Source organism: Bombus vosnesenskii, unplaced genomic scaffold (genome assembly GCF_011952255.1).
Source record: "Bombus vosnesenskii isolate JDL3184/JDL3185 unplaced genomic scaffold, Bvos_JDL3184-5_v1.1 scf7180000013319, whole genome shotgun sequence".
Lineage (NCBI taxonomy): Eukaryota > Metazoa > Arthropoda > Insecta > Hymenoptera > Apidae > Bombus > Bombus vosnesenskii.
In genome coordinates, this window is record NW_022882964.1 from 1,062,781 (window position 1) to 1,088,023 (window position 25,243).

The 25,243-nt window shown below is 33.8% G+C and overlaps 2 protein-coding genes across 4 annotated transcripts; both read left to right on the forward strand.

Moving 5' to 3' along the window:
* The first annotated feature begins 127 nt into the window (after positions 1-127).
* On the forward strand, positions 128-21,121 carry LOC117235660 (ankyrin-3-like). 3 transcript variants are annotated; one of them, XM_033497905.1, is made up of 27 exons: positions 128-400; positions 4,504-4,605; positions 4,730-4,862; positions 4,979-5,142; positions 5,309-5,464; positions 5,596-5,724; positions 5,794-5,991; positions 6,131-6,427; positions 7,264-7,461; positions 7,812-7,958; positions 10,721-10,870; positions 11,241-11,381; positions 11,655-11,810; positions 12,251-12,547; positions 12,674-12,857; positions 13,158-13,277; positions 13,349-13,433; positions 13,576-13,593; positions 14,407-14,631; positions 14,710-14,855; positions 14,935-15,143; positions 15,245-15,449; positions 15,927-16,116; positions 16,190-16,328; positions 19,202-19,481; positions 19,958-20,107; positions 20,985-21,121. In XM_033497905.1, the coding sequence occupies exons 1-27, from the start codon at positions 359-361 to the stop codon at positions 21,017-21,019; spliced, it is 4,296 nt and encodes a 1,431-aa protein (XP_033353796.1). In that variant the 5' UTR covers positions 128-358; the 3' UTR covers positions 21,020-21,121. The 3 variants fall into 3 exon arrangements, with proteins under 3 accessions (XP_033353796.1, XP_033353797.1, XP_033353798.1); XM_033497906.1 differs by lacking the exons at positions 10,721-10,870; positions 11,241-11,381; positions 11,655-11,810; ... (12 more) ...; positions 19,958-20,107; positions 20,985-21,121 and having other exon boundaries at positions 134-400; positions 7,812-8,092; XM_033497907.1 differs by lacking the exons at positions 128-400; positions 10,721-10,870; positions 11,241-11,381; ... (13 more) ...; positions 19,958-20,107; positions 20,985-21,121 and adding an exon at positions 2,361-2,626 and having other exon boundaries at positions 7,812-8,092.
* LOC117235670 lies at positions 21,035-25,088 on the forward strand. Its single transcript, XM_033497930.1, has 3 exons — positions 21,035-21,174; positions 21,327-22,468; positions 24,637-25,088. The coding sequence occupies exon 2, from the start codon at positions 21,430-21,432 to the stop codon at positions 22,444-22,446; it is 1,017 nt and encodes a 338-aa protein (XP_033353821.1). The 5' UTR covers positions 21,035-21,174; positions 21,327-21,429; the 3' UTR covers positions 22,447-22,468; positions 24,637-25,088.
* The last annotated feature ends 155 nt before the right edge of the window (positions 25,089-25,243 follow it).

The following is a 25,243-nucleotide window of genomic DNA, read 5'->3' on the forward strand; positions in this document are numbered from 1 at the left end:
ACAAGCATCTTAGGACTATTACAATTGATAAAATAAGTCAATTATGCATAATTTTCTTAACGTCAGCGAAAAAAGAAATGGAGCTTTTTAATTCAGCTATTTTTTATTTTGGACGCCAGAAAATAATATTATTACGTTAAAGCAACGATTAGCAAAACAGAATAGTGCTAAGTATGTTTGATTGGTTTAAATAAAATATGTATATGCAAATCATTGAAGCAGATGCACCACAAAGGCGTTCATGAGAATAAAACGGAATGCTATAAATACCCTCTGACCTACGTTTTCAGTATAGAGTGTAGAAAATATACGTATACGTAAAGTCTGTCAAACGAAATACACAGTTTATTATTTGGGAATGACGACAGAGGAGGCATTTCCACCGATCATTAAGTTCCAGGTAAAAATGTGTGAAAATAACATATGTCAAAGGATGTGCAACATATTTGTGCTAAAGCTTATACCACAATGTATATGACGCATTTAAAAAATTTCTTTCCTCTTTTCAGTGCACATCGAGCTAAATATATTTCCGGGTTTTCGAAACAAATATTACAGTAATAACATCCCATGAATAATAATTGCAGCATACTATTTCTTGATAGAATTTTGATTCTCATACCCGTATCAAAAAGATATCGACTGCCTTGTTATTCTCATTACATCCATATTTACGTTGTAATATTGGCGAAAATCCAGTGTTTAAGAAGGTGAAAGATATTTTTAGAAAATTCATATAATTATCGTATTGTTGGTTCACGAAACGAAATGTGTTAGTTATGACGAAGTAGGAAGTCGAAGCAGTTTAGATTTACATACCTAAATACTATAAGCTTTACATCATTTTTCAACATAAAGTATATATAAGAGTACAATTTTTTATAATCATATCACAAACTTTAATTTGAAAACAGAGACGTTATTAATATTTAAAGACATGTAAGTGACGTTAAAGTATTTCGATTTTATTAAACGTATTCCTTTTGTCGAAATAAATAGGTTCTCAACATCTTTTTTCTGACTTAATCAACAACAAAGACAGTGTAAAACATGTACAAAGTAAAACATGATTTCTCATATTCTAACAGTCGCAGTATTCGTGATTTCAAAGCTTCTTTTTTTTACTTATGATACATATTCTTTTGTTTTCTAAGATATAATAATATTATTTTATAAAATGTAATAATACTAATAAACGATTACTTATTTACTATATTTTATAATTCTCTTTAACCCGCCACAATTCAATTTTCATTATATCTGCAATCTGTGTATGTTTTTTTTTCTACAATGTAAAATGCAGGTGATTGTGTTTCGAAATTAAACGTAACGATAGGTAAATTACATGTTGTTGGTTGTAGAGAATTTTATATATAATAATTTGGAAATGTAAGATTATTATCAAGTCAGCTAACGCTCGTACAATTAAAATAATAATAAGCAGTTTGGAATGACGTTTAAAAATATTAGTAAACTCAATATATGAATATTAGTAAATTATGCGTCATAAAATATATTATTCTATTCATCGTGTGCATAAATGCATGTGCAGGAAATGCATATATTAATGGAGGAATTAAATGGGTTAAATACTGGATTTTTTGAAGACAATTTAAAGTTTTAGAATATCGATGGAATATTATTTTTAAAAGTTGTATGATTATTTAATATGTCATATTGATCGTAAGCTTTCCGTTGACTTTACTTAACTCACTTTTACCACATTTACTACATATCGTAAAACAACGAGAAAGTTGGTTAATAGTCGTTTTTGAATTCGTTCGACTATCGCACATGCGTACAATCTCTCGAACGTATTATGTATTGTGTTTTCATTGCTACACTTTCCTATATATATATATATATATATATATAGTACATGTACCGCATAAAAAGAAATAACCTATCTTTATCTTTTACTTCTTTCTTAGAACGTAAGTTGATCAAATTATCGCGAATGACCAATTTGCAATTTGATATCGCATATAAGGTATTTACCTAAATGTAAGTAGACTTGTTCGAAGATAAAACAATATAGAACCAGCTGTTAAAAATATCGCTATGTCCGATTGAATTTTTGTCGTCGATGTAACAAGAAATTGTATCCCACGATACATTGATGTATGTAATATCGGTGGTAATATTTGTTCGGCCGATATTCGCATGTTGAGAAACCTGGTTAATTTTCCTAGGCTGTCATACCCCTAGAGGGAGAGAGAGAGAGAGAGAGAGAGAGAGAGAGAAGGGAAGAGAAAGTATGCGTATGCGTAGGTGTGTGATCAGATTTGATAAGCGCGTGCGCATAGTGTCGGGAACCGATACACCGCATGAGTTGGTGGGAGAAAAACAAGGACAGGTATAAGAAGGGGTGAGAAAGGCAACGATGCAACCCCTGTTTTTCCCGTAATCGTTGCCGCTCGATTCTGCGCCTTGGTTTCGTATACGGGGCGGCTCCTATATTCCTATTCATCTATCGCCGCGTTACCTCAGGAGTGCATGAATGGTGATTTAACGCGTGCCTAGAAAAAGAACCTTCGTGTTCGGCAGTTGCTGGACGAGTGAAAGAATCAGGAGGATAGTGCCTAGTCTCTTATAAAGCACGATGGTTACGGATAGTACGAGTCAGGTATGGTTCTATATATTTTGCGTAGCGAGAGGCGCCGGAATGTCGCCGGTATTTTTTCCACCCCCGACTGATCGAAGGGTGTGAACGTTGACCGATAATATCGAAATTATTCGATTTCCTTCGTTGCTAGAAAATAGTCACATCGACTTTCCGAACGCCGTTTTCCCTTACTTCGTGAATTTTCTTTGCCCCGGCATTAAATGTACCGAAACGAGCGGAACTTTAAAATTCTGCCTGATAACCATAGATAAAGCAAAAGGCAGTCGTGAGAGGGGATGATGTAAGCAAGATATACATACGTGCATACGATAAAGGTAGACGTTTTATAAGCCGGTTGTTGCCTTGTGGTTACCACTTTGCAGATATTAATTTAGAAATAATCAAAGCAACGTAACTTGCTACAAACGTTCTAGCAGACAAAATTTATCAAGCGGAATACGTCGAAGTTGTTGGTGGGATAAAGGTCATGGTCAAATCATAGCGTATAATGTAACCAATTGCATTACTCGGATCGAGTACTTGAATCAAAAGTAATACCACTTCTACGTTTCAAAATGAAGAGGACGGATAAAAATTCTATGATAATATCAGTCTATTAAAAGTTTCTCAATTATTTGTCACCTGAACGTATCTATCATCGTATTTTGTAAACGTTAAATCTGAAATTAATTTTATCGCTAATATAAGGGATTCGTACGTAAATTTTATATCGTAGTAATGAAATCATTTCGATTTTAATATGACAACATCCGTATCATTTCTGTAGATAGAGTTTTTTTTTTTCACATGGAAGTATATTTTTATACCGCATAATTTATTTATTCATATCGTTTATCGTTTGTCGTTAATTTATGTAACTCGTTTAGATAAACGCTTTACCAAGCTGTTTCTTAAGCAAATGGCAATGTACGCAGTAGGACAAAGTATCCCAATATCGAATAGTATTATACGATTGGTACTTGTACTATAAGTATTAATTTTGCTGCATTGACCAAAGGTTAACTAACGACTGGTCATTTTAATACTCTTTGATCTCAAACGAAGCAACTTTTTCCTTTGATTATCTCCTCTATCTTATGCTTATTATTATGAATTAAATTAAATTACGAATTAAACTGCTTAATCTTGGTGCTCTTTTTGTGATTGGTCCCATAAACGTAAATGTGTACAGTTATAAAGCTATGTAATTTTTTAAATTATAACATAGATCGCGTAAAAAATTGGTCGAAGTTAATTATACTAATTACAAAAGGTTCTTTTTATTTATTTAGGTATTTTAAATACAATTTCTTTATTTATTCAGTTTTATTTTTCCCATCTTCTTACTTCTCGTTTAAATACAAATTACTACTACGAACTACTATGAAATTTCATATACCGTTGTTAAATATTACAAGAACAAAATTTTTATTTGAGCACACTGGTCCACAAGCTAAAGATATTTAAGAAACGTTCCATTTTGCAATACCGCTGCTACGTTCGGTTATAAAGTCGTATAATATTTAATAAACATATTTACATTTTAGAACTTCGAAATATGTTTCTAATGATTACTTTGTGTCAAAAAGTCATTAATCATGAAACGTGTAAAAAGACTAATTATCCAGGTGGAAATTATCCATGACTATTCCAACTTACTATTGAACACTTTCTATCATAGAATTGTTGCTGTTGAATGAATTTTTCTTCAAGGATCCTTTTACGTAAATTTGATATATTTAGGACGATTAATACCAATCGTGAAGTAAGTGAAAGGGAAATAATCGTGGAACATTACATTACGATTGGTAGTCGTAATCGCGATTATAGAATTTACAGATTAATCGAATAAAATAAATATTAATATATGTGCGTGTGTGTGTGTTTCTCTGATTTAGGCTGACGACACGACAGCATTTCTTCGTGCTGCTCGGTCCGGAAACCTTGAAAAAGTGATCGAATTCCTCGACACTGATCTAGATATTAATACAGCTAATTCGGTAAGTATCGAGCTAATCTATAAATCGTTCTAATTAGCCCATGTTACGTACGGATTCATTAGATGGTATCACATATCGGTTCTATATTAAATGGAAAAACTTGATGTTACGTGTCGCATTTCAGAACGGTTTAAATGCTTTACATTTAGCATCGAAAGATGGCCATGTTGAAATAGTAACAGAATTATTAAAAAGAGGCGCTAAAGTGGACGCAGCTACAAAAAAGGGGAACACTGCGTTGCACATAGCTTCACTGGGTAAATATAATTGTTTATTACTAATTCACCATAATTATATATATATATATATATATATATATATATATATATATATATATATATATTACTGAATAAAATTTGTAACATGTTTTTAGCCGGCCAAGTGGAAATAGTAAATATTCTTATTCAGTATGGTGCTGCAGTTAATATTCAATCTCAAAATGGTTTTACACCTTTATACATGGCCGCTCAAGAAAATCACGATCAAGTGGTTAAATTATTGCTCGGCAATGGAGCCAATCAGAGTCTTGCTACGGAGGTGAATATTATCTGAAACTTTGCATGCCAATATTTAAAAATTGTATTCCGCGATTGAGATGTATTTGCGCTTACTTGTTTCTCGGTTCAAACGACTCTATCTATATTCATGAAATGTTTTATGTATCTCGTAATTGGAACGGTGAAAGATAAAAATAATTTTTCAGGATGGATTTACACCTCTCGCAGTAGCGATGCAACAAGGACACGATAAAGTCGTCAGCGTTCTTTTAGAAAATGATTCTAAAGGAAAAGTTAGACTACCGGCACTTCATATCGCGGCTAAGAAAGATGATTGCAAAGCTGCGGATCTGTTGTTACAGGTGAACAACGATACTACTAGCTGATCGTTATTGGAATTGTTATATTTCTTATTCAAACTATCGCGATTGTTTTATATCGTCTTTGAACGTTGACGTATTAAAGATGATTAATTTTTTCGTTCGTTTTTCAGAATGATCACAAACCCGATGTTACATCAAAAAGTGGTTTTACACCTTTGCATATCGCCGCCCATTACGGAAACGAAGAGATAGCACGTTTATTAATAAAGCGCGGAGCTGATGTTAATTATTTGGCAAAGGTGCGAATACATCGACATCGACAAGAGTAGTTACAAGCCTGTACTGATATTTTTCATTTCTTTTATCAGCATAATATAAGCCCTTTACATGTAGCGGCGAAGTGGGGTAAAAACAACATGGTTAAAGTATTATTAGAAAATTCTGCGCAAATCGATGCTAAAACTAGGGATGGTTTAACACCGCTTCATTGTGCAGCAAGATCTGGTCATGAACAAGTGATTACCACACTTCTTGAACATTCTGCACCAATTAGTGCACGAACGAAAGTACGTAAACGACGTTAACCGCTCGTTGTATCAACGATTTTATCGGCCTATATGTTTGAAAGATATACGTACATGTAAATTGATCGACATTTCGACTTTATCGACGAACATGTCAATTCATTTCGCATACGTTTCACAGAATGGACTTGCACCGTTACATATGGCATCGCAAGGTGATCATGTGGATGCAGCAAGAGTACTATTGTATCACCGAGCGCCAGTGGACGAAGTTACGATCGATTATTTAACGTCTCTTCATGTTGCCGCGCACTGCGGCCACGTTAGAGTCGCAAAACTACTTTTGGATCGCAAAGCTGATCCAAATGCACGCGCTTTAAATGGCTTCACACCATTGCATATCGCTTGCAAGAAAAATCGAATAAAAGTTGTCGAACTCTTATTAAAACACGGAGCATCGATCGAATCTACTACCGAGGTAATTACCGTATAACGATTTTCCCCATAATTACACGTTAATTATTGCTTGTAAATCATATTCACTTGCAAAAAATAATTTCTTTCGTTCAAGTTTATTTTCTCTCTTTTTTTAAGTTATTCACCCGTTCATCGTTAATTTTCATTCTGAGTTATTCGTTTAAACGACTTAGACTTTAGAATATAATTTGGTAAAAGATGGTCGAAATGATATATTTTACTATATAAAGACAAAGTACTTACATTTGTCCGGTTTGCACTCGAATCTTGGAAATGAAAAACGTTGCATCGTTTCTATCAGATTATTTTACCTTTTTCGATTACCTTTACCCGAGGATCGATAACTGTCCCTTTTAACTACTTTATCGTCATGTTTCTCCACCTAAGAGTCGTACGTTTATAAGAAAAATTTATTTTAATTAGATTAGCGCGATTCGTAAGAAATAGATGTGTTTTGAAATTGGCCAAATCGTTAAGAGGATATTTAAAATTTCTCATTTTTTTAGCGTTTGACTCAAGAACTAAGTAAAAAATGCTCGTCAGTTACTCCGCTATTATACTACGCTATTTATAAATGTATGCCTATAATTAAGATAATGAGAAAGAAACGCGTTAGAAAGGGAAATACATCAGGTTTGTTTGTTATAGAACGCTTTATAGTTCCTTGGTTACGAAAAGACTGGTTAACGGCTATTAATACTATCATGATCAATACAGATGATCATTTCTATGTATTCTATGTATGTTGATAAATATACTCCGAAGAAGAAAGTATCGGTACGAAAGTCATGGAGTCATAGTAGCAAAATGTTAATAGAAAATACATATATTTTACAGTCTGGACTGACTCCATTACATGTGGCCAGTTTTATGGGATGTATGAATATCGTGATATTTCTACTGCAACACGAAGCCAATCCTGATGTGCCAACTGTTAGGGGTGAAACACCTCTACATCTGGCAGCTAGAGCTAATCAGACAGACATTATTCGAATTTTATTACGAAATGGAGCCAAAGTTGATGCTCGTGCGAGGGTAAGTAAACAAAGAATCTTGCTTGAAAACCATATTTCCGGACGTGATCAGGTTTCCTTGATATTTTGGCAAAAATTGCACTTTGTAACAAAACGATACATATAAATGGTCACATGCGCATTCGTTGTTATTAAATGTCTCGCACATTCCATTAACCAGTCTCATTATGTTTTCTATGTTTATATCATTATCGTTATTATCCTTTATAATACATACGCATTACGCCGTTAATTTATTATAAAAGTTATTAGTACTGATTATAAGCTATAATGATTGTACATGTGTATATACTTATATATATATATAATATTAACAATATGGTATATTTAGTGTATGTTCCGATTTTTTAGGAACAACAAACACCTCTTCATATTGCGTCGCGATTAAGAAATATCGATATTGTTATGTTACTTCTGCAACATGGTGCAGCAGTTGATACTACCACAAAAGATATGTACACAGCGTTGCATATCGCGGCAAAGGAAGGCCAGGAGGAGGTAATGTACAAAGAAATTTCAAAGATAGCGGATCACATCAGTACACAAAGTAGATTATATTTATTTTGGACAAGATATCGTGAATACTTTATATAGGTTCTGTAATAAAAAAAATTTCTTATTTTCCGTTGTTATATGCAGATTTTTCTCTTTATCATTTACATTTCATTTCATATTCTGTTAATTAAGTTTTGTTTACACTTGTTATATTTTATGTTAAGTTATTTATCTGTAATGAATTTTAATAAAATTTTTCACCATATTAATTTATTTTTTACGTTGCCTTCTTTCAACGTTATGTTGCGTACGTCATTGTTAATATCTTGAAAATTCATAGTTTCATCTTATTATTTTCATTCTGCATTCGTATTTATGTTGCCATTTAGATTCACCTGTAAACTGATTTTTGCGAGGTAAGAAGTTGAGAAACCCTCTTCCTGTTACAAAGTAACTTTAACAACCTGATCAGTGAACGTAGTAATAAAAAATCATTGTCAGGTCATCCAATAATGTGATTTTTCCAAGAGCTAAGTTTGAAACAATGGGACAGGTTGCGATTGGAATTTTCATAGAAGAGGAGTAGGAATAATTCGATAGAAAAATGGCAAAAAAATTGTAGAGAACGGCGGAATATGTACAATGTATCACTTTCACTCGTCAACAGTTATTTCTAAAAAAGACTTGCATTACTTACATGGTACGATCTAATATACAGGATGAATCATTTAAGACTGGAAGCTGAAATATCTTCGAAACTATTAATTATATGGAAAAGTGTTTTAAACGAAAGTGGAGTAGTTTCGGGCTATTTGTTCGATATGATGAGCATTTTCGTAAGCGAATCATACGAAGATTGGTATGTATTTAGGTAACATACGTTTTTTGATGGATAAATCGATTTATTTCGGCATTCCCAATGAACAAACATTAGCTTCTTTATGTGAAAAAACCATCTGTGTGAAAAGACATCTTAATTGCTTAATTTTCTGCAACTTATCGTATGAAAAATAAGAAAATACCCGAAGCGATACTTTTGAGTTTATGTTACACTTGTTCAGACACAGACTGGTCATATACTGTGCAGAGACTCGAAGAATTCCTCTGGAAGAAACGCGTGCCTACCGTATCGATAGAAAGTGTCACATATTAAGGCCTAACTAAAATCCTATTTAATAACAATCCTATTTAAAGTGTTATCCCTCGAGGGAATTCTCAGATGTTCGATATATATTGTTAATATTTTATATTTTGGTTCTTAACACTATTGTTTACGTATAAAGGGATGTTCGGACGATAAATACATATTGCCAATAAGTATAAAACGTACGAGGAAGATATGGTTTGTCAATAAATATTGACGAAACATATTGTCAATATCATTTACCGACAAACCGCAACGATATTGGGAATCTTGAAATATTGACAACGTTATTGATCGTCCAAAGATACCCTTATATTCTTCTTGAAATATTTTCTATCTTTTTAGTTATGCAAAAAAAGATGGAAAGAAAATTGAATCGATTAGCTCCCTGTCAATCATAGTTTCATAGAAAATAATAATGTAATACTTAATATTAGAACTGTGACACCCAATATACAGGGTGGTTGGTAACTGGTGGTACAAGCGGAAAGGGGGTGATTCTACGCGAAAAAAGAAGTCGAAAATATAGAATAAAAATTTTTCGTTTAACGCTTTGTTTTCGAGAAAATCGACTTTGAATTTTCGCTCGGTACGCGCGCACTTTATCGCGTCTCGTTATAACGGATCTCACTGTAGATCGTTGTCTCGATGGAAGAAATTAAAAAAAAAATTTTATTCTATATTTTCTTCAAGTTAGTAACTTGCTAAATAAATGGAAAAGATTACTAGCTTAATTTTTTTTTCTTTTTTAATTTTTTCATCGAGACAACGATCTACAGTGAGATCCGTTATAACGTACAGCACGCGTACCGAGCGAAAATTCAAAGTTGATTTTCTCGAAAACAAAGCCTCGAACGAAAAATTGTTATTCTATATTTTCGACTTCTTTTTTCGCGTAGAATCACCCCCTTTCCGCTTGCACCACCAGTTACCAACCACCCTGTATATTTTGTACTTTGATTATACTTATTCAGGAAGAGTGATTATTACTCATGGAAGAACATTACGAAACTATGATGATATTTTGAAAAATAGTCCATTCAGAGGAGACAATAAGCAATATTCCATTTCTTGAAATAATTATTACGTGTAAAGGTAACACTTGAGTGAATATTTCAGTTTGTCGATATAGGCAATAATTTTTAATACGACTTTCACGATATTTTTTAAAGACGTTAAACGTGCAAAGTGATTTTTGTAAAAGCAGGATTGTTTGAGAAATTCAATGTCACGATGCAAAAGTGTTTGTGTTGAATATATTGGAGAAAAATTAATTTCTTATCTATGCATAAAGGTATAAAGTAGGTATATTTAAAAATTAATTTCTTGCTTATATGTATATGTATGTATACAACCAAATGCTGCGTCGTTTATCTCACGATACGTCAAATCAGAATAAGACGCATAAGAACAAAGTGTTAGTAATATGAGGTCATCGATCAGATATCTATAAATATTATATCTGACACTATATACGTTTAATCAAAGTTATTATATTATATTTAATTGATTAAATGTAATATAACAATTTAGCATCTAAATTATTATTTGTAGCTTCCAGCTTAAAAGATTAATTATAATTTCGTTCGATGTTTTATTTAATGTATTTATATGTATACAGGTTGCAACTATTCTTGTGGAAAACAATGCTTCTCTTAAGGCTACAACTAAAAACGGCTTTACTCCTTTACATATCGCGGCTAAATATGGCAACATGAGCGTTGCTAAGATACTTTTGCAAAGGGATAGCAAATTGGACGCGCAAGGAAAGGTACGTATCAATTATTATATTTTTATTCAATATGTATGTTATCTACATTTTTTTATATATATGTTTTATTTAATGAAAGTTACGATTACATGTAACACGAGTACAAACTGAAAATTATGTGTCTCTTAATAATTCGATTTTATTTCTTGTCAACCTAGATATTAAAATTCTTTACCAATACTCTTACAAATGAATATTTAATTACCCTTTTATGTTCAGATTTCTGTCTATCTGTGTGTTATACAATTTAGTATCGTAATATCATAGTGTATAACAATTTACGTGTCCTTATCTTATGTAAATAATCGTTTCATTATTTAGTTATACGTAATTTGTAAAATCTTTACTAAGGCGTTAAAATACGTTTCAGAATGATATTTCTCCTCTACATTTGGCATGCCATTATGACCATCCAAATGTAGCAAATCTTTTATTGGAAAAGGGCGCATCCCCTCATTTAGCTTCACAAAATGGACATACTCCTCTACATATCGCTGCTCGTAAAAATCAGGTAATACTTACAATATAGTACGTGGTTGTAATGAATCGACCACTTAACCCGGATACGTAGCTTTTGACGACGAAAACGAATTCTAATACAATCTTTTTCTTTTCTTTTTTTTTCTGGCAGTTCTTTCACATTGCAGTCTGTCGTCGATTTAATATTGATTTTGATATTTCTAAAATTCGATTACAATTCTATTAAGAAGTTATTTGTATGATATAAGCAATTCTAGAAAAAGATTTCAAGCGATATATAATTAATAGATTCAAAATTCTTTAGATGGATATTGCTTCGACACTCTTAGAAAATGGGGCGAATGCGAACGCCGAATCAAAAGCAGGATTCACGCCTCTACATTTAAGTGCACAAAAAGGTCACTATGATATGACGAATTTGTTGATTGAACATGGAGCTGATCCAAATCACAAGTCAAAGGTAGGAGCATTGTCTGGTAATCAAATAAAGAAGAGGAGCGAATCAATTTACATTTGTATATCGTTATATCTCTAGACTTGATAGTCGATTATCTGTAATTATTTTGAACAATTAGATTTTTGTCTTTATAGCATAAAAATGCGACCAGTTGGAAAATTTCATACTTTTAGGTATATCCTTTGATATACATTGTATACGATCAAATGTTGTTTCGAATTTCTTTTTACAAACAACGGTATTACTATCGGTACTCTGTAAGTTAAAGAATTCAACTTGGAATTATGTTATTAAAATTACAGTCAAATTACCTCATACGTAGATATTATTCTTTTCGGTCTTTTTTATTTTTCAACGACGAGCGTTGTTTTATCGCATAATCGTCAAACGTGTTTATAATCGCGTAATTGTCATCGTTAAAGGATAACGATCGTTTTGTTTAGAATGGTCTCACTGCGTTGCATCTATGCGCTCAAGAAGACTTTATTAAAGTGGCTTCTATCCTGGTGAAAAATGGTGCGAATGTAGAGAGTGAAACGGAAACTGGCTATCGGCCGATACACGTCGCGGCACATTTTGGAAACCTTTCTATGATTCGATTTCTCTTAAAACATAGCGCGACCATCGACGTAAAATCTAATCAAAATTACACCGCATTGCATCAGGCTGCTCAACAAGGTCATGCACATATTGTTAGCGCTTTATTGGAGGGAAATGCTTCGCATAAAGCACGAACCAACGTGAGTAATAATATTTCGATACATTTTCCTCCAACTGTATATACACGTATATGCTTTGTAATTGTGGAACGTTATTAATTTGTAATAATGTAGAAACACGTATGGTACATGCTAAAATTGTTCTAGGATGGACTAACCGCATTAAATATAGCTCAAAAATTAGGATACATATCTGTAATGGAGGTATTGAAAGGATTGTCTTACGATACATTGGCACCTGATAACAAAAATTGGGACGAGAAGTACAAAGTGATCGCTCCTGAAAGTCTGCAAGAGACCAGCTTTATGTCTGACTCCGAAGACGAAGGAGGTACGATGTTTATTCATAACAGAACATTGTTACGCGTATACGTAATTTAATATGTAACTTAACAAGTATTATTATGTCTGTTTCCCGTGAAATGAGTAATTCTGTACGCATGCGTTGTAAATCAAGTTATATTATTGCATTTTACGTTCTATAGACAGGAAAATATACATTCAGACTTAAACAAAGCTAAACCATAGGTATTATATTTTGTTAGAATAAATGTAAATGTTAGAGTAATAAAATGCGAAAGAAACGAAATATTTTTATGAAACAAAACTCAATCGAGATATTTGTTTACAGGTTCGGATGCGTTGATCAGCGAACAGCCGTATCGATATCTTACAGCAGATTTGATGAAAAGTTTGAGAGACGATTCTCTGCCTATTGATGTTACACGAGACGATCCAATACACAGACAAGGTAAAACACTTATTGCTTGTTTTTAAACGTCACGATCGTTTTACGTAATCTGCTGCGTTGTTTTCGACTAGTCACAAAAGAAGAAAAACAGGATTTCACTCAAAGCAATAATTATTGTCTAGCAGAAAACTTTGATACTGATGGATTTAATTTGGGGTATGTAAACACGATTTTATACAATAGTCGCTAAAGTAAATTACTTGGAAATATAACATCATTCAATGACGTATCGAGCATTTGTAGCGTAACATTTTGTACCAGAATTCCTATTAATGAAAATCAAATATTTTCATTTTAGCCGACTTCATTTCAGATCGTAAGTAACATTTATCGCTAAAGTTCGTATGTCTGATTTCACAATGTACATTGTACAATGTAAAGTCACGTTACCGTTATTATACATATAACCTTTTATTCTAAAGAAAAATCACAGCAATGCGTGCTAACTTCACTTTTCATTTCGCTCGTCTGTTTACTGATTCGATAAATGCATGCTTCGTAAAGATGCCTATTTCAAACGTAAATTTCGATAAACGAAAAACGCACCTCGTGTGAGTATTCGTTTCACAATACAGTATTCGCCAAAAATAATATGTAAAATGTTTAAAAAATCGCGAAAAGAGAAACATTTAACAGTAAGTTTATTCGATTTACTTGTATATTTATTAATATACACAAAAGTATTTTTCTCGTTAATGTCATATTCTGTACGTTTATCAGAAAAAGTCAGATTATAATTTTAATCAATTACTGTGATCTTTCTTTATGAAAGTAAAAATAAGATACACATATATTTTCCAATGCGTCGTTCAAGTCGATAGTTTTTGGATTAATCGCTATTTTTGTTTCACAATCTTTTCCTTTTCTACTGGACTGTTCGTCATAAGGTGTAATCGATTTATCAAACGTGGCCTTATATCATTTTACCAAGAGATTTCATCGATTAGCGTCGATCGACATATTAATTTTTAATTAAACTCTCAATTTGAGCTTCCTTATCTATGCTATCTGATCGCAGATTTCACAGTTTCAAGCGAATCGAAAAATATGCGCACTTTTATACAAGTAATTATCTTTTTACGGTAAGCTGGTGCTACATGATATTTACAATGGAGATTTCAATTTTTAGATTTTTAGTAAGTTTCTTGGTGGATGCACGTGGAGGTGCTATGAAAGGGTGTAGACACAGCGGTGTACGTATTATCGTACCGCCACGCAGAGCGACAATGCCAATTCGTGTTACGTGTAGATTGATAAAACCTACTAAAATTGCGAATCCTCCACCTTTAATGGAAGGAGAGGCTTTAGCAACTCGTATTATGGAGATGGGGCCGGTCGGTGCAACGTTTCTAGGGTAAATACCATTCTGCGAATCGTTTTACACGACGATATGTCCTTTTTGTTATCAAGAACTGGACGTATCTCGTTTCAGGCCTGTTCTAATCGATATACCCCATTTCGCGTCTATTCGAGGCAAAGAGAGGGAAATCATTATCCTCAGAAGTGAAAACGGAGAAACCTGGAAAGAGCATGATAATTCTGTTGACAATGATACTACTTTGTTAAATACTCCATATGGTATTTCCGGAAATATAGCTTACGTATTTCGTATCGAGATGGAAACGTAACAAGATTTTACGAGCTTGTCATTTTGCAGATCCACAAATGAGCGCTGCTCATTCTGGCAGAATCACTCGAATAATAACGACAGATTTTCCCCAATACTTTGCCATTATCACGAGAATTAAACAGGAAGTTCACGTAATCGGCGCCGAAGGTGGAATTTTGACTTCAAGCGTGGCCAACGACGTTCAAGCTGTTTTCCCACCAGGAGCGTTAACGAAGAAGATCAAAGTCGGCTTACAAGTAAGTTCGATCGTAATGCATCGTACCTCGGAACATTTCTACGAACCGTATCGCGTAAACCGACGATAATCGGGAAAAATGTGGATGGTTACTTTTCATAGGCCCACGTGATTCCGGCAGAGCTTACAGCAAAGCTACTAGGAAATTGCGTAGCCGTTTCACCCGTGATAACAATCGAACCGAGAAGACGAAAGTTTCACAAACCAATTACTCTTACAATACCTGTACCTCAAGCTGCAAATAAAGGAATGATCAATCAATACGGTGGTGAGACACCAACGCTACGCCTGTTGTGCAGTATTGCAGGTAAAGTAATCGTAATTGAAACTCATTAAGTATCTATCTCTTTAGGGTAGAACTATTTATTGCACATTCGTTCGAATTGCTATTCATTTGTCTCGCGTTATTTTCAGTAATACGACTTAGAACATTACTGTCGATATTTCCGATATTTCCAACTCTTTTCTCCAGATTCATCCTCTAACGAGAAATCGCTACTTTGATTTTCGCGAACCATCGTCAAGTTACCCTATCTCCTTGGCAACGAGGTTTAACAAATTTTTTATAATAAATCCTGTCGGTACTCTCTACGCGTACGTACTTTCATATATTGCGGCAAATTTCATGTTCCGTGGTGCGATCGATGATAATCGATAATACGACAAAATTTGATATATGGCATCGACCCCTAAAGTCGGAAACCCGGACCAACGATATTTTACATATACGCGAAACCAGTGACGCTTTTTAACGCGATGTCCTTCTATTTCATTTTACATTTAGGTGGGACGAGCGAATCGCAATGGGAAGATGTTACTGGTTCGACACCGTTAACTTTTATGAATGACACAGTATCCTTTACTACGACCGTATCCGCTCGATTTTGGCTAATGGATTGCCGAAATATAGGCGCAGTTCCGAAAATGGCAACCGAGTTGTACGAAGAGTCGTTATTTGTGCCATATATTACGAAGTACGTATTAACGCCGACATCGCTTTGATTGGATTAGCAGTTTTTCTAAAATGTTAATATCTTTCTCATACAGTTTCGTAATATATTCGAAACGAATGGATGTGCTCGAAGCAACATTAAGAATATTGTGTATGACCGATGGAAAGGAGGGACTGCATACCTTGGAAAGGCAAGAGGAATTTGTCGAAATTGTAAAAAGCCGCGATGTTGAAGTAAATATCGTTCATTACGTAATTTTATTTTATCGCACTCGTAAGAACTGAAGAACGCGTGTATTCACATTTTTCGTTTTCTTTTCTTTGATGCATTTCGCTCGATTGTCTTATAACGTGATATTCTTACACCACGGTTTCCATATGGCACGATTTAATGGACTTTGACAGCCCTTCTGTAACACGATATTTTTATAATACAGTTTCGATGTAACACGGAACGAATTAATCGCGTTACAGGAGGGTCGATTGTATTTAGTTTTATTTTATTCGATTTATTATTAACGAGCATCGTCTCTTTCGAAGATCTCAAAGATTTATTCATTTTTGGTAATGGCGTGTGCTTTAATACGCATTCTTTACTTTTACGCACAACAGATTCCATTTATTTCATCTTCCATAATTCTGCTATGAATTCCCAATATTTAATACAACAAAAATTACAAAATTTAAATACAAAATTTAATTGCATATTTAATACTTGGACAGCTCTTCTGTAACACGATATTTTTATAATACAGTTTCGATGCAACACGGAACGAATTAATCGCGTTACAGGAGGGTCGATTGTATGTAGTTTTATTTTATTCGATTTATTATTAACGAGTATCGTCTCTTTCGAAGATCTCAAAGATTTATTCATTTTTGGTAATGGCGTGTGCTTTAATACGCATTCTTTACTTTTACGTACAACAGATTCCATTTATTTCATCTTCCATAATTCTGCTATGAATTCCCAATATTTAATACAACAAAAATTACAAAATTTAAATACAAAATTTAATTGCATATTTAATACTTGGACAGCCCTTCTGTAACACGATATTTTTATAATACAGCTCCGATGCAACACGGAACGAATTAATCGCGTTACAGGAGGGTCGATTGTATGTAGTTTTATTTTATTCGGTTTATTATTAACGAGTATCGTCTCTTTCGAAGATCTCAAAGATTTATTCATTTTTGGTAATGGCGTGTGCTTTAATACGCATTCTTTACTTTTACGCACAACAGATTTCATTTATTTCATGTTCCATAATTCTGCTATGGATATCGAATATTTTCTGTTTGATTTTGTAACACCGAGGAACCTTTGCAGGATTAACGTGGTAACGTAACGCGTAATATATTGTTTTATACTTTAATCTTGGAACATTTCGATACGAATCGTCATAATCTGTTGCATATTCATCGCGATTTGTCGTTATGTGCGACGTACGATGTGCAATTTTTACGTGTGAATCACTTTTCGAAATCTGATAGTTTTCCAAATATTCTGTGAAACGTATTACCAAGCCCCAACTTTGGGGGTTGTTTTGAATCCTTCAACGTGAATGCCAGCACGTATTTTTTTACGTGTGAGATATTTTGTCGAAAACTACGTCATACATAAGTTTCATTGATCAGGGGATATTCCTTTGTAAGATTAAAAATAGGCGCTATTCTACATGTAAAAATGTACTTGTAAAAAATGTATTACGTGTATTTGAACATTTTACAAGTAACGTGAAGCATTTTTTTTTAAATTATACGATAAGCAACTGAGAGTGATCAATATCCAACGAGTTGCTCGTTTGATAATAAAATAATTAAAGAAATATTTGATTAACGCAATGTGCTTATTTTCTACTTGTTGGTGAAATTTAGGGAAAATTAACTGACATAACTCGTGCGTAGTTATATTCTTAAAAAAAGCATACAAATTCTGCATTACGGTTAAACAAAATTCTTCCAATCCAAAGATCATGGAAAACATCTAAAAATAAATACGACTGGTATCGTAGCATTTTTCAATTACGAACGTTTATTAACAAGCATATGTACAGGTTCAATCTTCCGAAAAAAACGGACCACTTTTCAATCCGATAGCGTGGTAGGATGACGTATTCAAGATGAAACAAGCGAAATTTCGTAGCAGTGAAAATGAATTCTTCTTTGGCTTCTCTCTGTCTTGTCATAAGACGTCCTCTTTGAGATAGAATAAGTTTTATTTTAGCAGTAACGAACAGTCGAGGAATAGTTGGTAGAGGATATTTCGTAGAGATTTATATTGTAAAAACGACCAATATTTTCTGACTTGTTCGTGACCAGCAACACGATTCTTATGCTAGAAATAATTTTGGTACGGTTCAACAATCTCGAAGGAAAGGAGACATATCATTTGCGATTTAGATTTAAGATTTATGTTTACAATGTTTAATTACTTCTATTTTTTAAATATTATTTCTTCTGAAAAATACCAACATTCTCATGGGTGAAAATAATTTGTTTCTGCAATGCTGCTGGATAAATAATCATGTTTTTGCCCGGCTAAAGTTGCATATACATATGCATGTATGTTAGTTGACAATTTCTTTGTATAAATTAATTCCAGTAATAACGAGTGGCGTTCGAGCCTCCTAATGACGACTAGTGACGAATAAAATGTGTATTCGATATAAATTCGACCGAAGGAAATGATATCAAATACGATATTGTTTGATTACTAATTACTAATTATCGAGATCATCAACCAAGAAGGAGAAGAAGAAACGAAAAAAAAGACAGTAAAGGAGCAGCAACCTGAATTTACCAATATGATGTTATTGAATAAGCGACACGACTCAAAAAGCGATAATTTTACGAGAAAGAACAAGCTGACGATGCAGAATCAGATTTTTTATTTCTAATCTCGTTTTCCAGTAAATCAATGTGACGCGTTTGCGTGTCCTTTGTTCTTTGCGAAGATGATATCTTCCTATAAACCGACAGAGCTTATTAAAGATAAAATAACAAAAATTTGATGTACACATACAAAAGAGCTTGCTGTAAAGTAGCATAAGAATATACGTAATTTTGATAGAAACGTATTAACTAGTATATTTGTTTTGTAGGCGCTCGATGGGAAAGATCTTTATATCGAATTCAGTGGGAATTTAGTACCTGTGACGAAATCGGGTGTACAATTGAAATTTACGTTCAAAGCGTTTCGTCAGAATCGTTTATCTTTTCACGTAAAAGTGAAAGATCCGTTGTTAGATCCTGTCGCCAGGATGCTGTTTATGCGAGAGCCAAAAGTTGCGAAAGGAGAGCCACCTCAACAACCAATTTGTGTATTGAATATCGTTCTTCCAGAAATAACGACTAAAGTGGAAGTACAGAAGAAATTGAAAGGTAAAATTTGTTGAACGTTTTAATGTCGGGCAAGAGATCCAGTGCAAAAGGGATTTATCCCACAAAAGGTTGAAAAACGAGATTTTTACTAATTCCGAAATCTCTTGGTGTTTAGTTATTATTCCTTAATCGATAACTACGTAAGAAAATTCCTGCTTTTACCGTGAATGTTTCTAAATGTAAAGTAACTTCCATGTAGTTCTCCTTCTCTTTAATCAAATTTTCAGATCTAAGCGTATAGGAAATAGAATGAAGAATAAAACATTTCCTCAGATACACTACCTTCGTATTAACAAGTTTAAGTAAAAACATAGTAGTCTTAATTATGCAATTTTTATCGAAACACAAAATTTTCCATAAAAACGACGTTATTGCTGCGACGTGTAGCTTCCTCTTGCGCTGGACCTCGATAATACTCGTACGTGTGTTACATACGGTACGTATATTTAATCAGGTCGTTCATTCTTTCGTTATAGATTACGAAGATTCAAATATTATCGATCAAAAATTGGATTCTTACGAATCGAAATACAAGATGGAACAAAAAGAAAAAGGCGACGAACCTAAAGATACTTCGCCTTCCGAACAGAAATTTATTACCGACACCTTACAAAAAGAACGAACAGGTATGATATTCATTTCTACCTATTCGCTTTATATTAGACAAATTAGAAAATTTGAAATATAATATCCTCTACTTTGTTATAACGGTATATAAAAATTATAAATCACAGTGAGACGTGGTTTCCAAGACACCGAGTGGTGTCGTCGAATATTCAAATGCAAGGTGCAAAGAAAGGAAATCTATATATGTATATATACAGGGTGGTTGGTAACTGGTGGTACAAGCGGAAAGGGGGTGATTCTACGCGAAAAAAGAAGTCGAAAATATGGAATACAAATTTTTCGTTCGAGGCTTTGTTTTCGAGAAAATCGACTTTGAATTTTCGCTCGGTACGCGTGCACTTTATCGCGTCTCGTTATAACGGATCTCACTGTACATTTTCGACTTCAAGTTAGTAACTTGCTAAATAAATGGAAGATGACTAGCTTAATCCTTTTTTTTTATTTTTCCATCGAAACAACGATCTACAGTGAAAAAATCCGTTATAACGCACGCGTACCGAGCGAAAATTCAAAGTCGATTTTCTCGAAAACAAAGCCTCGAACGAAAAATTGTTATTCTACATTTTCGACTTCTTTTTTCGCGTAGAATCACCCCCTTACCGCTTGTACCACCAGTTACCAACTACCCTGTATATATCATGTATGTATGTATATGTATATATATGTATATTGAAATACGACAAGGAACTATGTACTTTTAACATGCAAATTGTTTTAACGATCACAAACACATACGACTGCGATAAAATAAACGACGATCGATTTTTATGCTAAGTTAGGTGAATTCGCTATTACATCGAAAAAGACAAGTTATTTTCAAAACAATCACGCTCCATACGGTAGCAAAATTCCACTGTAATTCTATTTTTATTTAAGAGGAAAAGTTAATCTGCTTATGGCTCGACCGTTGAGTGAGGCTTCTTTAATTTAATTATGCGTAACAGTATCAACAAACGTTCGACGTAGCTATGACGAACCTTGTTTAGTTTGATTCGAACCACTACTGGAAGCAGTATCTTTAAAACTTATCTTCTTTTGAGTATCACCCTACCGCAATTTGACACATGTGAGTTTATCTTACTTAAATCCAGTGTACTTAAATATCTGTTACACTCTTTGATTTTACTTTATTTATCCATAACACACGCCAGTCTTATATTATTCTCGTATTTTTGTTCGTTTTGAGCATTAATTTCCTCTTTCTTTCGCAATTTTCAGTTTCAGGTTTTTTTAAGTTCTTTAGTAATTTGCACTTAAGATCTGCGCGCTAAATCTAAAAAAGACGAAGAAAGAAACTTATTGCCGAGAGTCGCTTCTCGTCATGGAAGAATCAGGCGACAAACAGGAGGAAAATTGCACGTTTGAATCTGCGAACCAGAAGGGATTATCCATCGATAAGATCGTAGCCGGTACAGATTCTTTAGATCCTAATCGAGTCATTGATCGCTCAGAGACGGGGAAAAATGCAGAAAAGATCGTAGAATGTTCGCGGATGGTCGATGGAAACTCGAGTCCTTCGAAATCGAAGGAAAGTGTTACAGGCGCGAAAGTAAAGCGTAAATTGAGATCGACGCGTAGAAAACTGAACGCTATGATTAACAATACGTCGTTACATTTCTCCGACACCGATTCCGAAGGAGAGTTAACGTCCATTAATTCTCAAATCAGATCATTGAGTTATACGGCGGATGAACAACAAGGACCGATTATTTCTGTAACGTCGGACGACGTGGAGGCCGAAGGCTCCAAGCTTTTGTCACCCGATGATAAAGGCTCGTCTCAGCCGAATAATTTCATCGAAGACCTTACGGACGTTGACGAAATTTATGCCAGCGAGCCAGAAAACGAGCGAAAGGAGGATCGGAATAACCTTAAGGTTGCCAAAACTCCGTGTCAAGGTGATACGGATCTCGAGGATTTCGAAGGCGAAGACGAAGTACACTCGATGATTTACGTGAAACCGAGGTGCGATATATTTTGCGACTATAGCGGAGAAACGATAACGACGAAGGAAGGTGACGGACCGTTTTCCGTAGAAGTGCGAAATAAAATGTATCGGGAAGAAGAGCCGCGAAACGGGTTGGGCAGTAGCATGCCGGATATCGTGGTTATGTCGAATACCGACGAGGAAGATATGGATATATCCGAGGAGGAAGATATGCAAGAAGCCTGTTGCAGTCATAAAGAATTGCTCGAAGATTTGGACGTTCTGGCAGCGTCTCAAGTTATTATGAGAAATATCAATAAAATGGAGAACACGTTAACTGTGAAAGATATTGGTGACGACGCGATCAGCGATTGTCATACGGACATCGAAGAAGTCGATCCGAATGAATAAATTAATTCGAAATGCGTCGATGGTAAGGACACGAATATAGAAAATACGCTTTCTAGCGAGAAATATTGTGCTATTTAGACTCTGATGAAAATCTCATATATATTAAATCTAGTTTGATCAATTATGTATCGAATGTATTGCAAGAACGCACTGCATATTGTCCCTTGTGTTATCCACTCTTTGCTCGTTATAATATTGCTATATATGTTATACAATTACGAAACATATACAGTAAATATCATACGACTCGACATCATGTTAAACATAATGTTTATCGAGGAATTCAGAATATTCTACGAATTACAATGGATTACTTATCACTGACCGTGAGGTAGGACTCTCCAAAAAATCGTTGGAATAATCATATCGATTATATACCTTTGTTCGGAGTAGAATCAAATATTATTACATTTTGTCCGACAAATGGACTTATTTCGTAACGCATATTAAATTAAAAATACGGATAATATAAAATTTAAAACAAATGAAAGAATATATGTAGGATTGTGTTAAACTTTCGCTTATATATATTTTGATATCGTTTATAATTATTTAATTACATATATCATGTCTTTCGTTGATTTCTGTAGAACAAAGTAACAAACGGAAACGAGAAATGTCATATTACTTATTAAAATATTCGAAACTTAATTAATTGTAATTGATCTACGATGAGTTGAATATAGAGTAAAGTCTTATTCCGTATATTTACAAAGTAGCTGCATCATGTAAGCTTACTCTTAATCGTTATTTTTACTTTCGAGCTATAAAAATACGTCTTTTATTATAATGTTGAATATGTTGGTTTAAAAGAAAAGAAGAATGTTGTACTATAAAAAAAAAAATTACTTTAACGTTTCCTTTCTTCGATATTTTAATTTTTGTACGAATCTCGGACTTTAAATATTTTTATACTTTAATCGCACGTCTCGTAAGATAATTTAGAAAATAATCCAACGTTTTAACGATATACCATGTTTTACGTACACGCTTTGGAAATTTGTTTTTACTTCAGCAATGTAAATATCTTCCTACGATCGCTATCTTTTGAAAATATTAACACGTTGATTCAATTTCGTCGTTGTAATTACGCATTTGATCATTACTTATACGGTAAACACATATTCGACGACTAGATTTCCAAGTCAAAAAATAACAAAAACTTTCTGTTATAAGATTTTCAAAATTTATTTTATATACAGGGTACTTGGTAACTGGTGGTACAAGCGGAAAGGGGGCGATTCTACGTGAAAAAATAAGTCGAAAATATAGAATAAAAATTTCTCGTTCGAGGCTCTCTTTTCGAGAAAATCGACTTTGAATTTTCGCTCGGTACGCGTCCACTTTATCGCGTCTCGTTATAACGGATCTCACTGTAGATCGTTGTCTCGATGGAAAAAATTAAAAAAAAAATTTTTATTCTATATTTTCGACTTCAAATTAGTAACTTGCTAAATAAATGGAAAAGATGACTAGCTTAATTTTTTTTTTTTAATTTTTCCATCGAGACAACGATCTACAGCGAGATCCGTTGTAACGTACAGCACGCGTACCGAGCGAAAATTCAAAGTCGATTTTCTCGAAAACAAAGCCTCGGACGAAAAATTGTTATTCTATATTTTCGACTTGTTTTTTCGCGTAGAATCACCCCCTTTTCGCTTGCACCACCAGTTACCAACCACCACCATATATATCATTTTCGCAAATTTATTCGATGCTCGTAGAGAACATATTTTTATGATCTTATACCTATAGAAATGTAATAATTCGGATGAGAAACTAAGATGAATCTGTGCGTATTATTTCAGGTCAGAAAATATCGTAGCATTAACGAGCGATGATTCGTGCCTTTTACTTTCCACAAACTATTCTCATCTTTATCGTGTTCGTAAAATTAACTTACTATGCAAACCTTCTCTTTCTCTTTTGCACCATGCTTTGAGTACAGTTACTATTATTTTTATTTAAAGTTTAACTTATTAGCGTAACGTAATTAGGTATAATTAGAAATTTGGCTCGATTCACGCGAGCTTCGTTTGGAAAACGAACATTAACGAAAAAAGTCATCGTGATGATATAAAAATACGAATTACGCTTACACGCGCGTTACGAGAATCTATCGATAGAAAATATTTCTGCTTGATTGTTATCGCTTAGTATTAACGCAATCTTCTGTACTTATAATTGCAGACAAAACTGCCGTCCTCGACATTATCATAGACAACCGTATGGGATATTAATTTTAAGTCTCGAAGGATACCAATATCCAAGGATATTGATAGAAAAAAGCAATTATAGTTTATAAAGGGATTTAGAGTTATATGCATATCAATGTTTATGTACTGTTATGTGCATGTTACGAGTTTAATGAAATTAACGATACCTCGGTGACGAAACTTATTTTTGAAATTGTATTTCTTTTCAAGAAGAAATTGTTATGTGTACAGTAAACAGAGTTTACGATAGTGTTGTGTCTAATAACGTTCTAAAAAGGATGCTATAAAGTATAAAAATCGTGTTTACTCGTTATGTTTGTGAAAGTTTGATCGTGTAATCCTTTAAGAGTTATATGCGAAACTGTAAATATACGCAATGTATTTCGTGCATATGTATTTACCTAATAAAAAGTAATGTGAGCATAATTCTTGGTTGTTCTAGATGCTGTTACTATCCACGAATTCCTTGCGCAAAAAGCGGCTTGTTCCTTAGAATCTGTAGATGCTAGTTATCCCAGTAAAGTAGTCGGACAAGAGCAAGACTTGTCGCCCAGTGTCGAGAGACAAACCTATTCAGAGAA

Bases quoted from the DNA above. Each gene is read 5' to 3' on its own strand.
- LOC117235660 (XM_033497905.1), top strand. From the start codon at position 359: ATGACGACAGAGGAGGCATTTCCACCGATCATTAAGTTCCAG. The intron at 12,858-13,157 runs GTACGATGTTTA...ATTTGTTTACAG, and splicing joins TGACTCCGAAGACGAAGGAG to GTTCGGATGCGTTGATCAGC. The intron at 14,632-14,709 runs GTAAATACCATT...ATCTCGTTTCAG, and splicing joins GTCGGTGCAACGTTTCTAGG to GCCTGTTCTAATCGATATAC.
- LOC117235670 (XM_033497930.1), top strand. From the start codon at position 21,430: ATGGAAGAATCAGGCGACAAACAGGAGGAAAATTGCACGTTTGAATCT.